General features: G+C 39.8%; 1 protein-coding gene across 2 annotated transcripts in view; it reads left to right on the forward strand.

Annotated features, from left to right (window-relative positions):
- Window positions 1-13,455, forward strand: part of COL1A2 (collagen type I alpha 2 chain) — a 39,540-nt gene that overhangs the window by 18,361 nt on the left and 7,724 nt on the right. Inside the window, exons 22-41 of one of the 2 annotated variants that reach the window (XM_041466247.1) lie at window positions 12-65; window positions 168-266; window positions 1,158-1,211; window positions 1,591-1,689; window positions 2,445-2,498; window positions 3,145-3,198; window positions 3,325-3,378; window positions 3,478-3,531; window positions 4,311-4,355; window positions 6,435-6,533; window positions 7,502-7,609; window positions 8,411-8,464; window positions 9,033-9,086; window positions 9,648-9,701; window positions 9,810-9,863; window positions 9,965-10,072; window positions 11,033-11,086; window positions 11,180-11,233; window positions 12,138-12,299; window positions 13,012-13,119. In XM_041466247.1, coding sequence (XP_041322181.1) covers window positions 12-65; window positions 168-266; window positions 1,158-1,211; window positions 1,591-1,689; window positions 2,445-2,498; window positions 3,145-3,198; window positions 3,325-3,378; window positions 3,478-3,531; window positions 4,311-4,355; window positions 6,435-6,533; window positions 7,502-7,609; window positions 8,411-8,464; window positions 9,033-9,086; window positions 9,648-9,701; window positions 9,810-9,863; window positions 9,965-10,072; window positions 11,033-11,086; window positions 11,180-11,233; window positions 12,138-12,299; window positions 13,012-13,119 — 1,476 coding nt within the window. Of the gene's footprint in view, window positions 1-11; window positions 66-167; window positions 267-1,157; window positions 1,212-1,590; window positions 1,690-2,444; window positions 2,499-3,144; window positions 3,199-3,324; window positions 3,379-3,477; window positions 3,532-4,310; window positions 4,356-6,434; window positions 6,534-6,759; window positions 6,859-7,501; window positions 7,610-8,410; window positions 8,465-9,032; window positions 9,087-9,647; window positions 9,702-9,809; window positions 9,864-9,964; window positions 10,073-11,032; window positions 11,087-11,179; window positions 11,234-12,137; window positions 12,300-13,011; window positions 13,120-13,455 lie in introns of both variants that reach the window. The other variant, XM_041466246.1, reaches the window with a different exon arrangement.

The following is a 13,455-nucleotide window of genomic DNA, read 5'->3' on the forward strand; positions in this document are numbered from 1 at the left end:
TTGACTTGCAGGGTGTACCTGGATCTCGTGGGCTCCCTGGAGCTGATGGCAGAGCTGGTGTCATGGTAAGACTTTTGCGTGGGTCACTATTTTTGAACCACCTTTTATATACAGATCTGCAATGCTTTTTGCTACCTCTGCCTAATTTTATTTCTTCCTTTTGGTAGGGACCTGCTGGTAACCGTGGTGCTAGTGGTCCTGTTGGTGCTAAGGGTCCTAATGGTGATGCTGGCCGTCCTGGTGAGCCTGGTCTTATGGGTCCAAGAGTAAGTTCGAACTCTGTGGATTAAGTTTGAACTACATAGGAAGAAAATTACTTCAGTTAATGGACAAAGTTATTCAGAAATCCAACTGCAAAAAATTAGAATGTGTTAATCACAGTAAGGGCACCACTAAACTGTGGAACCACTCAACTGAAAAAATCCCATTAGGAATCATTAAGAAGCATAAAAATGTTTCTTGAAATTAGTTGCTTTTATTAGGGTAGCATTTGATGGCCTTGGGATAGAGTCCAATGCACTGGATACTGCATTGACTTCTGTAAGGGGTTATCCACTTGTGATTAGTTACAGAATGTGATCATTATGGTCACAATTAAGGTGTGTGTGTGTGTTCTCTTTAATGAACTCAACGAAAAGCAGACCCTACTAAAATGATGTGAAATGGCTGATCTCAATTATTTCTTTTTTATTTTGCAAATGATTTCACTGAAAACAGCCATTTACTTTTAGTGGTGTGGGCTGCAGCCAGATTATGTTCATCTCATTATATTTACACTCCTTATTCTTTCTCTTCCTACCCTGCCCTGTGAAGTGAAAGTTTGCAGTGTGCATATGAGTATTAGGCATATGCAAACATTGAAGCACGCTATCCTCCAAAGCAGACCCTAAATGAGTTTCTCTGATTGAAACAGGTACTTTCCTATACTGAGTTTCGACTGGCATGGGAGCACACACCACCAAATTAACAGTCAGTGCTTCAGTGGAAGTCAGTGTGCTTCAGGTGGAAATGTGATAGCACCTATAGTCCTGCTTAGACAGTGTGCACTTATAACTTGGCACCTCTGTGTGTGTGCATGCATGGATGTAGAAAAAATTATAGTTACTTGTTGCGTGAGTAGGTTTCATTCTAAAAATATGAAACTTTTCCTTTCTCAGGGTCTCCCAGGTCAGCCTGGAAGCCCGGGCCCTGCTGGCAAGGAAGGTCCTGTTGTAAGTACCTTGCTTTTTATTCTGTTCCCCCGTTGCATGGAAAAGAATGAAGTGCAATTGTATAAAGCAGACATCTCAGCACTGAGGTCTAACACAACTGTGTAAAATCAGCAAGATTTTCTATTGTATTACTCAGAAGATCAGTGTGAAGCTTTCCATTCATTTCTGTGGGTCTCAGATCAGGCCTGGGTCCTGGAAGGGGAAGAAGAAATACAGAGTTCTACAAAAAGGAGGAAAAGGGAGGGATGCATGAGCATGTAATGTATCAACAATGGTGAAAAGTTAAATGACATTTGCTTCCTGTCAGTACATATTTCTCCTAATGCTGAACTCTAATTAAATTACCTCAGCCATTTAATAGAATGATTTCTTTTTCTAGGGTTTCCCTGGAGCAGATGGTAGAGTTGGGCCAATTGGTCCAGCTGGTAATAGAGGTGAGCCTGGCAACATTGGATTCCCTGGACCAAAAGGTCCCACTGTAAGTACAGTACAGAAACTTTCTATTACTTGAAAGTATTTCCAGACTAATCTGTAGAGTCCCAACTCTGTCATTAATCTAACACATCTCCCTGTGTCCTCCTCATCAGATGGCATCCGCTTACACTCAAGAGTTCTGTTCCAAATTATTTTCCAGTTATCCAAAACATAATTAAAGAAATGAAAAAGCAGTTTAATTAGCTTAGGGATATTTTGAAATTGAAGAGATTAGAATAATATATGTCTGTTTTATGATTTCAGTATGTCCATTTTATCATTTCTATATATTCACATCTGTAAAAGTTCTGTCAAGTTTGGCCATTAAACCAGTTCCAGAGTACTGTTATTTATGGAGCACTATCCAAAGCTCAGTCAATTTAGAAGAAAAGCTACCAGTGACTTCAGTGGAGTTCTTTACATGTCCCACAGAGGCCACAGATAACAATCATGTCCTGGACTTGGGTGTTGCTGTACATACACACACATGCAGACATACAGTGTATTACATGGGATACTACGTGGAATGCCGTGAATTACAATCTTAAAAACAAAAAGGCATCGAATTTTGAAAAGACATATATTTTTGAGCTAATCTAAGTGATCCAAAAAGACAGATAGAGCTTGTGTGTGTTTTAATTTGGGTTAAAGAAATATTAGAGTAAATCTTCTGGCAGTGAGAAGTCTCTGCTTAGTAGTTTAAATGGAATCCAATATGAAGTATTGGTTAACTTTTATATCTTTTTCTTTCAACTTCAGGGTGAACCTGGCAAACCTGGTGAAAAAGGCAATGTTGGTCTTGCTGGCCCACGGGTACGTGGATATATTTTCTTTATCACCTTCCAGAGAGAAAAAAAGTAGATTTTCCAAACCTCTGTAATAAGATAGCATTGGCTGGTGCAAGTGTGACTAGATGATGAAATTAGAAAAGCCCTTAGGAAGGCATTATTTTTAGCCTCATGTCAGTGGGGGCTATTACTTAATGGATAAATGAAAACTCCCCTTGTTGGGTATTAGTGGGGTAATCAATTATGGGGTATTATCCTATGAAGAGGAAAAAATAGCACTCCCTGTCCTTAAATCTTATAGCACAGTGTATGGTTTCTAATTCATCCTGTAAATTTCCAACCTTTTACTCATAGCTGAAACTTGTAATTCTTCCATTTAAGGGACCCAAAAGACAGTCTTGTCTGAGAAAAATGGTATCAGCAAGGCTTCTATATTCTGTAATTCCAAAAGAAGTTTTCTTAAGTATGAATGTGCTGCAATAACTAAAACAATGATGAGAATTTAAAATTTTAAGCATCTTTAGTACCTCTGGCTGTGAAGTTCTTGCAAGTAAATGGTTAAGTTCAAAATACACAGTCAGAGATGTTTGGTTTTGGCACATAATCATTTAGAGATATTACTCATATCAAATTAAAACTTTGATAATAGCTTTCTGCTTGAACATATACAGGGTGCTCCTGGTCCAGAGGGAAACAACGGTGCTCAAGGTCCTCCTGGAGTCACTGTAAGTAACAGCCTCCACACAAATCCAATTTGTGATTTACTTTTCATTAATGGGACTTCCCATTTTAAAATCCACTTCCCTGTATTTCTTCTTCCAAGTTAATCACTTCTTTTTCATTCCACTCAGGGCAACCAAGGTGGAAAGGGTGAAACAGGTCCTGCTGGCCCTCCTGGCTTCCAGGCAAGTAACTGTGTGCTCTGTTCAATCTTATCCATGGTTCCCAAAGCGTGAAGAGCTTCTGCCTTAACTATATTTGTATTCTTGTTTCTTTACTCTCAGGGTCTGCCAGGTCCCTCGGGTCCCGCTGGAGAGGCTGGCAAACCAGGCGAGAGGGTGAGTGACAGACACAGCATTCCATGGATGGGGCAGGCATTGCATGAGGGCTGTGTTTGCAATGGCACACGTGGTGGAGCAAGAGCCTGTTGAATCTATTTGCCAAAACAAAGCAGTCAGGGTAACTTTAAAAGCAATCATGCAAACTTTAATAGTCCCTTTTGCATTGGATTCTGCCTGATACTTCCTTTTTAAAATTTTTGATATGAAACAGAGCAAAGATAGCCCTTTGGTTTTTGGGCCTTAAGTAGCAATAAAATATGCTTCTTCCCTCAGAAGAGACAGTACATGAAAAATATTTTACTTCACATTTCTTTCAAAATCTTCAAGGTTCAGTCTAACCTGCACTACTCCATTTATGTTTTTGCACCTCAGCTGATTTCAGGGAATGTACAATGGTATCCAGCTGAGGTGGTTCAGTTGTAATTCATGCTCTAGCTGCTGCACAGTTAGTGTGAGATGTACTCTGCAAATAGTGCATCCTTTGTGTTGTAATCACCTTTAACATTTATAGTTATATCTATGTCCCTGTAAAAGAGTTTACATTTCATATACTTAAAAAAGAGCTTGTAATATAATAGCTAACTTTTCAGATGAAAAAATGTTATCTAATGTGTACCTTGAGATACTGTGCACCTGGAGGAGAAGGGCTTATTTCCGTGTATGTAATAGATTGAAACTTTTAAATATGCTGCTGCAATTTGAGAATTTCCATTTGTTGCTAATAAACAATTTAAGCAAGTAAAATAAACTTTACCTCTATATCTACTCTCTTCTAGGGTCTTCATGGTGAATTTGGTGTCCCTGGTCCTGCTGGCCCAAGAGTGAGTAACTCATTTGAAATCTGGTACAGACTATCTTAACAATGTGTTCAATAATAATAGTAGCTATGTACGTTTCCATGTTCCTCAAGGCAAAAAGCTCTTCTCTGTTACAGAATAGTGTATTGCAGCAGACTTACAGGAATGAAGGATAATATTCTCTGCTCTTTGCAGGTGTCAGGGTATTTGAGTTAGGATTAACACAGTTGCCAGTGCTAGTAAACTTCTGTATAAGTATGAATATTACCCAAATAATGATATCCTGTGTTAACTTTACAATGAGACTGTGGATGATAAAGGACTGCTCCTGCAGTGTTACACTGAGGCCTGATGAATATGAGAGTTTTCATCTGCAGTGCCTGTGCACAGGCCTTCTTAGCCTGACCATTTCAGTTTTACTGTCCCTTGCTAAGCGGCTCCTACCTCCCCAGTACTGTCTTTGAATAAATAACAGGCTGAATTCGGAAACCAGAATAGGCATTAGAAGGTATTGCCTCCCACTTCCCTTTAATTCTAAACTGTCAATGGACATCCTCAAAGAGCTTTTTGTGGATGCCTTCCTGCATGGCAGGAAAATCCCATTTATGTGGAGCAAGTTTATAAAGGGCTCAATAAAGTGTTTGCTTTCCAAATTCGCCTCTAAAGAGATTGATATTTAACCTACTTCTGTTGCTTCTTCTTTTCTTCTGACTTCCAGATTAAATGTATCCACTGACAGATATTCCCATTCACTCTTACAAGTTATTTCAATCAGTTTAAGCAGCACTTTTTCTCCCTGTGTTTTAGTGCCCAGAGTCTGTATCAAAAACCATATGTGCTCTAAACTCTTATTTTGCCATTTCATCCAAGCCAAGTTCCCTTTGTCGTAGCAGTGACAGTTATTTTCCTCTGCTCTAGCTTGCCCTAAGGATCACATATCTAGCCCTCAGTGTATTTCATCCAGTATTAAAAATTAGGCCTTACTGATGCTTTATACACAAAACTAACACTTTCTAAAAGTAACCCACTGTTTGTGCCAGATCATATTTTCCTTTTACGTGTCTGTGTCATATTGTTGGCTATTACCTTTCCCTTTCAGTCATTTTCACCATTGCAGCCTCCATTTACAGCAGAATTTGCAGTTCTGATGCCTAAATATGTGGTGTAGTACTTGCACTCTTGAATTTTATCTCTTTGCTCTGACAGCCATTTAGCAGGTTATTCACTTCTTCCTGTGTAATCTGCCAATCCTTCTTCCTGTTGACACGTGCTTCCTTTGTGATATCTGCATATTTCTTCTTTTTCTGCCTCTTTGTAATTAACAAAATGTATGAAAAAATTAATTTAGGAACATCTCTACAATATAAATTAATCTGTTGCATCATTGGCAACAGATTTTACTGGTGAGTTATCTCCCCTTAAGTCAGTTCTTTGACCGCATTATAGCTCTTATACAAATTCCAAATTCTCCAGCAGAACTAAAAACTCCATTATATCTTATCAGATTATTCACTGATGTCCAGCTTGATCACACTGAGATAATTTGAGATATCTTTAGTAAAACTAGTGTTTCTATCTTTTATACATCTGATGTGCATTCAAGTTGAGTTTCTGGCTACTCCCACATCTCCAGATCTATGCAGAATTTATCCTTATACCTGTCATAATGTACAGGTCACATTAATAGGCTTTAGGTGTTACCTTTATTCTCCTGTCACCAGGAATTTGCCACTGTATAAATAATTGTTTGCCAATTACTATCCCTTTCATTTCACTGGAATCCATTATTTGTCCTAAACCAGAATCTCGATTTGACAGTAAGATGTCTGTTAACAGAACAAGCACAGTAGCCAAAATCCATGTTCGAGAAGTATTAATACTTTAGTTGTCAGCTGTTGTCATGTTGCAAGATTCATTACTTCATTTTGATATTTTTGTGTCAAAAGCTAGAGCCAGTTCTTATGACCATTTTTGTTAATAGCTGCGCAGTTCTAACTAAAGGTTTGTTCAGATTAAAATGTGCCACACTGTCATTGCTCCCAGGCAGTGCTTTCAGCTAGAGAGCAATTCAGGGAAGCACTCAGATCAGACTGTCTCCTGTAGGGTGAGCGTGGTCCTCCTGGTGAGAGCGGTGCTGTTGGTCCTGCTGGTCCCATTGGAAGCCGTGGTCCCTCTGGCCCACCAGGCCCCGATGGTAACAAGGTATGCCTTTTCAGCTGTTGTCATGCTGCAAGACTTCATTACTTCATTTTGTTATTTTTGTGTCAAAAGCTAGAGCCAGTTCTTATGACCATTTTTGTTAATAGCTGCGCAGTTCTAACTAAAGGTTTGTTCAGATTAAAATGTGCCACACTGTCATTGCTCCCAGGCAGTGCTTTCAGCTAGAGAGCAATTCAGGGAAGCACTCAGATCAGACTGTCTCCTGTAGGGTGAGCGTGGTCCTCCTGGCGAGAGCGGTGCTGTTGGTCCTGCTGGTCCCATTGGAAGCCGTGGTCCCTCTGGCCCACCAGGCCCCGATGGTAACAAGGTATGCCTTTTCCAGCTGCCATTGCCTTACTGTTGAATTCCTGATCAGCACAGTCCAAAACCTCTCTCCAAGTGGTGAAGTTCCATCCCAGCTAGTCCACACTAATATTAAATGGCTTTATGTTTAGTAATATGGATGATGGGAGGGGAAGTCAGTTTGAATGCCAGCTGGGGATGCTGTTATTCTATTTGGAGATAGGATCTGAGATTCTGACCAAAATCCATGCTGACTTCTGTTTATATCCACACTTACTTGTACACAGGAAGTTCTTGTCTAGTTAGCAATATTTTCCCCCAAATATTAGGGCAATAGTAAGTGATCATCTAGCAAATGATGATGTTGGCTTGATGCTAAGTGAATCTGGGTCTTAGTTTTTTAGATTTCCATGGCTAGTCTTTCTACATAAGTTTTGTTTGGAAAACGGACCTAAAACCTCAGGAGCCCACAGAATCAGAGAGAGTGTTCACATCTAACATCTTCACTAGCTGGAAAAGTAAAACATGTACAATAGCTCAAGACAAGAGTGTTACTACTCACACTGTTTGCTACCAAGTAGAATGGTGGGCAGAATAGTAAAGATGATTTTGTTCCAAATTGTGTGAGTGACTTGACCCTGACTTACATGATATGCTGTTGCTGCTAGGGTGAGCCTGGCAATGTTGGTGCTGCTGGTGCTCCTGGTCCTGCTGGCCCTGGTGGAATCCCAGGAGAAAGAGGTGTTGCTGGTGTTCCAGGAGGCAAGGGTGAGAAGGTAAGATAGACAACTGGCTTGTTACTGCATGCACAGGTTTGAGATGTCTAAATTTCATTAACTTGGAAAAACCTGCAGGTGTCCCCAATGTGACTTTTTTTTACTGTGAAACCATATGACTCAGTGGTCAACCAGTAGAGGTCTTGTTGGTCTAACGGACTGACCGTCTTTTCTAAGATGCTGTCCTAAAACTTTTCCAAAAACACTATGTATTGACATGCAGATTAATGAAGAACACTAGGCTGTATTAAGAAAAAAAAAAAGAGAGAACAGAGTGCTGATCTGGTTTCTTGACTCTAATGATGGTCTGGAAATAACTAATAATCAATCACGTGGCATTTTATGTTTCTGCCCATATGACATCATTTTAATAGCTGTTTTCTTGTTTCATATAGAAGGTATAACATGAATACCTAGAAGAACTTTTACAGGTGGATATCTCTTGACTAGAAAAAAAGAGATTTTGAGGGGGCTTTATATTCATCATTTGTAATATAAATGCACATGCTTTTCAATTTCTAAGTGCATTCAAAATTCTTGGTACCTGGGAGAAGCCAAGAAGGCTTCCCATGACAGAATCAGGTTTATTCTGAAAAGCATGCCAGTACCCTTTCCAAACATTCAATTTGCCAGTCAGTACCCACTCAGCAATAAGAACAAAATAATCATTTCTCCAGAAAACCCAGCATAAGGTTTTTGTATGATGTCTAAGTAATGCACAGATACTCAGCAAACAGCTCAAGACTTCTTTCATGCCAACTGTTGTGTTCACTACCCATACAATTTTTCCCTCTGTTCCAGGGTGCCCCAGGTCTGAGAGGTGATACAGGTGCAACAGGAAGAGATGGTGCTCGTGTAAGTGTCTTGTGGTTCTACTCGACTTTACCTCACTACACCTCAGAACTTAAATAACTGAGAAGAAGGTTCAGAACTTGCATTTCCCACTGTATTGCGTTAGTGCTGGTGTCTGCTCATTTTTGATACAAATCAGTGTAATTTTGTTGCCCCTCATCCAAGGATGATTGAATTCAGGGAGAGAGAGAGAGAAAATTGTTCACTTCTCTTGCCTCGAAGCAGAAAAATTACATGAGCAGAGTATTACACAGACATTGTGCAGCTATTCAGCATGACAGTGTCCTCCTAATTTCATGGGCTCAGCCCAGACAGCAAATTTTAAAGGCAGCCTGCAAAGCTATACAAAAGTAACCTTAATTTGAAATTTCAGGTGTCTTAGAATTCATACTTCAGGAAGGAAAATAACAGAATAGGTTTTGTTTTATAAAATCATATATCCTTTATATTGAGAACATCTGAAAGAAAGTTAGTTACACACCTTTCTCCAGGGGGAAAGAGAAAGCTTATTTAAAGTAGTTGGTCGTACTTACATTTTGTTTGAAACAGTGTCCTGTCTCTTGGCCTATAGGGTCTGCCTGGTGCTATTGGTGCTCCTGGCCCTGCTGGTGGTGCTGGTGATCGGGTAAGTCTACTCTTTGAATGAAAAAATGCCTTGTTGGTGCAGTTTACTCACACATGAATATTCAAGATGACTTCCATAAAAACCAATTCCCTCTTTCTGGTTTGCACCAATTCTTTAAGTTTTTCAGATTCAGGAAGCAAAGGCTTTTGGGACTATTCAGTGAAGCTTGCCATAGGACCCCAAGCCATTTTCTAAAAGGGCAGGGAAGGAGATGCACATCTACATGGCAGTGGGTTATATCTAGAGAGGATTCTGATTCAGCCTTGGGCAGAATTTTTCCCATCTGTGGAGTTAAATTCCACAATCCTACTCGCACTGTGAGAGGAGGTTTTGGTACAATGATGAATAACTACACATTAGCTCAGAATGATATTACATCTGTCTGAGAATCATTAGATATTATTAATACAGGGTGGATCAAAACCAGAAGCATTTTCAGTAACATCCTCTGTACTGGAGATCCAAGGAGACTCACTATATGTATCTGTACCACAGGAGCATTCCTGTTCTGGCTGCAGTTAGGCCATTTCCCATTGTCAAAGTGTTTTGTTTATCTTTTAGGGAGAAGGAGGTCCTGCTGGTCCTGCTGGTCCTGCTGGTGCCCGTGGTATCCCTGTAAGTTGTAATTTCAACAATTATTCCTGTGTCAAAGACATGATGTTCGAAAAACTGCTCTTTTAAAGATCATTCTAACCACTCATCTCTTCTTTGTCCTCTCTGTAGGGTGAACGTGGTGAGCCTGGTCCTGTAGGTCCCAGTGGATTTGCTGGACCCCCTGTAAGTTTTGTTTGCGCTTTCCTCACATTGATGCCATATCCTTCCTCTATTTCCTCTGCAAGGTTTTCAGTTCCTCATTTTGTCTGTTCTTCTGCCCACAGGGTGCAGCTGGTCAGCCTGGTGCTAAAGGCGAGCGTGGACCCAAAGGACCTAAGGGTGAAACTGGACCAACAGGTGCCATTGGCCCAATCGGTGCTTCTGGACCACCAGTAAGTGAATTGTGTCTTTGTGAAATGCATAGTTCTCAACTGTGCCGTGCAAGCAATACATTAGTCTGAAAGCCTTGAATTCTGAGCAGGTAATGAAAGAAAGAAACAAAACTTCAAGCTAGGCTGTGAGAAAAGTTACCATGCTGATTTTCACATATTATGTAAATTTTATCAATCTATTTATGTGGGCTCAGATCGTGAGTCTGGAACTGAAGTGAAGAGAAAACAATAACTAATTTTCAACTTGCTCTGAAGATCAGCAAAATCACTCTATCTTGGACCATTCAGGGGGTGATTGTGGGTAAGTTCTGAGCTGAGGACGTTGACACTTTTCTCTCAAAGATGGGATGTGCTGTCACAGTCTGATTTTCAGACTCAGTCATCCAGAAGCATGTGAGCAAATTTGTCTGTGCACCCATTTGCACGTAGGCTCTTCATGGGCTGACACCTTTATAGCCCAAAGTTGTATACTGCCTCACATGCATATTACTGGGGAACTGGTTGACATGATGCAGAAAGTCAGACCCACGTACTTCAAATACCACAAAGTGTTGCAGGATAGCGTGGCTTGGGTTGCTTATTGTATGATTTTAATACCAATACCAGGCTCTTGCACTAAGCGGCTGTATTACACTGTGCAAACAGAGGACTTGATGATTTTGCCCTGCTTTCACATTTTGACTTCCAGATTTGTTTGGATGAATGTAACATTTGCAAGGAAATTAATCTGAATCATAAATGCCTTATGCAACTTTTCTCGAGCCTTATGATACTGATTTAAAATTGTGTGAATTTAATACTCTATTGTCAGGATAGGCAGCATGGTTTTGGGCCCAGTCCTCTTCTGGTATAAAAATCACCCTTAGCTTTCACAATAGTGAGACTGAAACCTTATTCTCAGTAGGGAGCATTAACTGTCTCTGCTTGACCCATCTCTCTTTTTCAATCCTTCCTACTTAGGGTCCCGCTGGTGCTGCTGGTCCTGCTGGCCCTCGTGGTGATGCTGGTCCTCCTGTAAGTCTTCAGGCTTTTAGTATTGACATTGTTGCTTTTCATTAAGTTTTTGTTTCCTTTAAACCTAATCTTTATTTTCAATTTTTTTTTTAGGGCATGACTGGTTTCCCTGGTGCTGCTGGAAGAGTTGGTCCTCCTGGCCCTGCTGTAAGTAACTAGTGAAGAAATGTAATGGGAGATAAGTCAGAAGCTGCTTTGCTTAGGGATAATCCTAACTTTTGTTTCATTGATGTGAATCGTAATTGCACTGGAATAACCTCAGATCCTTATAGAACTGGATGAGAAAAAAAAATCTAATTGTTCAAGCTCCCAGAGTACAACCTGTGCATTTAATTTGTGAGTTTTTATAATCCATCAAGCATCCCTATGCCTTTTGAAGTACCCAACCATTTCCAAAAATCAGTGTTTATTTGCTTTTGTTTAAATCAATGGCTATGCAATTACTCATGATGGAGTGGAATAAGGTCATGTCCAATCTGCAGAAGAATGCTAAGTTTATTGTATGTCTACATTTTCTTAAGTACCTGCAGTTCTAGTGTCTGTCTTGAGCAGGGCAAGCTCACTCTGTTTTGGAATGTGAATATTTTTTATTTTTCAACAAGAAATTCTCATTCTAGATTGACATTTGTAGTCTTTTCTTTTCAAAGGTGTTTCCAACCTTTACCAAAAGGCACTTCATTTCTTAGATACTCTAGATTTAAATAAATTTTAAATCCTGTTATGCAAAGCAAATAATGCTCTTGAATTGGAAGATACTGGGCTTTTTTTTATCATGGATTTTATAGTTACAATTAGTGTCTCCAACAAGAGACAGGTCTATATTTTCCCATCAAATTTTACCACTTTCACCTGCCCAGAGTTTAAAAAAAAAAAGCAGTCAAATAATTCTACTTCTTCCAGCTCTCCACTGCTAACAAAGCAGTAGAAGTTGCTGCTTTGGAGCAGCTGATGACCTGTTTATTGCAAGGAACTATTTTTTCGCATGGACTTAAAATGAAATTTTATCCCCAGGTCTATATTGTAATGGTGTTATATTCATACTCAATCCTAGGGCATCACTGGTCCCCCTGGTCCTCCTGGCCCAGCTGGCAAAGATGGTCCTCGAGGTCTGCGTGGTGATGTTGGACCAGTTGGCCGCACTGGTGAACAAGGTATTGCCGGCCCACCTGGCTTTGCTGGTGAGAAAGGTCCATCTGGAGAGGCTGGTGCTGCTGTAAGTTACTGAATATCACATCTCATTAAATATATTTCTCTCCATGTAAATGTTATGGTTTCTGAGATAGTTTTGGTGTTAGTGAAGGGGTTTTCTACTTTATCCACAAATTTAGCAAAGCCTTTAAGTAGAAGTTCCACTGAGACACAAGAAATTGTTCATAGGCATGCTTGACAAACATGCCATAAAAAGTGAGCCTGATCCCTGTGTCAGGGTTTTCTTTCTCTTTTTCTCTTGTGGAGAGCTGTATCTTTCTCTAACTACAGAAGAAATTGATATTTAGTCTGAGAAAAGGAAGCACATCTTCTGCTCTGAAATTGATGCTCGTGGATAGAAAAAGAAGGAACCTGTGAATGTCCATTTAGAACAATCTCAATTCATAGCTGCATCAGAAACTCTGATTTGTGAGGATCACAAGGTTAAAGCCCACAGGTTGACTTAGAATTATGCAATAAATTAATTACTTTTGAGTATCTTTAAGCTTTCACATCCAGAATTACTGGGGTTTTTTAAAAGTCATACGTTTCTGTCTTATTGAAGTAAGCACTTGTGTGAAATACCACAATTGTTACCCAAAAAAAAAATCAGAGAAATTTCTTCTGTGATCTGCAAAAACTGTAACCAAGAATGCAATTTTCAGTATCATTGTCTGATGTGTATGTTGCATCTATTTTTGTCTATTAATAGAAATATTATTCTCTTCATGTCATAGGGTCCTCCTGGTACCCCAGGTCCTCAGGGTATTCTTGGTGCTCCTGGTATCCTTGGTCTGCCTGGCTCTCGGGGAGAACGTGGTCTTCCAGGCATCTCTGGAGCAACAGTGAGTATATGATTAGTTAACTGCTTCAAACAGATAACATGTAATTAAAAAGAAAAAACCCACACACACTTGAGGTCCTGTCTTACGGGAAGCCAGGGAGATGCAGATTATGCTGTTTCCATTGCTGTTGGAAACAGGATATGGACCTACTAGACATAGATCATTGGAAGAAATTATGGCTTGTTGCAGACAAACTAGAATTGTCTGCAGGTGAGCAAATTTCTGAATGTCAGAAATGTCAGAAATGTTAAGAGGTTTCTAGTAGTAGCATTTAGAATGAAGATAGCATTTGATATAGATAGGTATGTTTCTTGTGTCCTGATTCTTTTTCCTTCC

The sequence above is a fragment of the Pyrgilauda ruficollis genome, unplaced genomic scaffold (genome assembly GCF_017590135.1).
Source record: "Pyrgilauda ruficollis isolate IOZ18807 unplaced genomic scaffold, ASM1759013v1 scaffold2, whole genome shotgun sequence".
Taxonomy (NCBI): domain Eukaryota; kingdom Metazoa; phylum Chordata; class Aves; order Passeriformes; family Passeridae; genus Pyrgilauda; species Pyrgilauda ruficollis.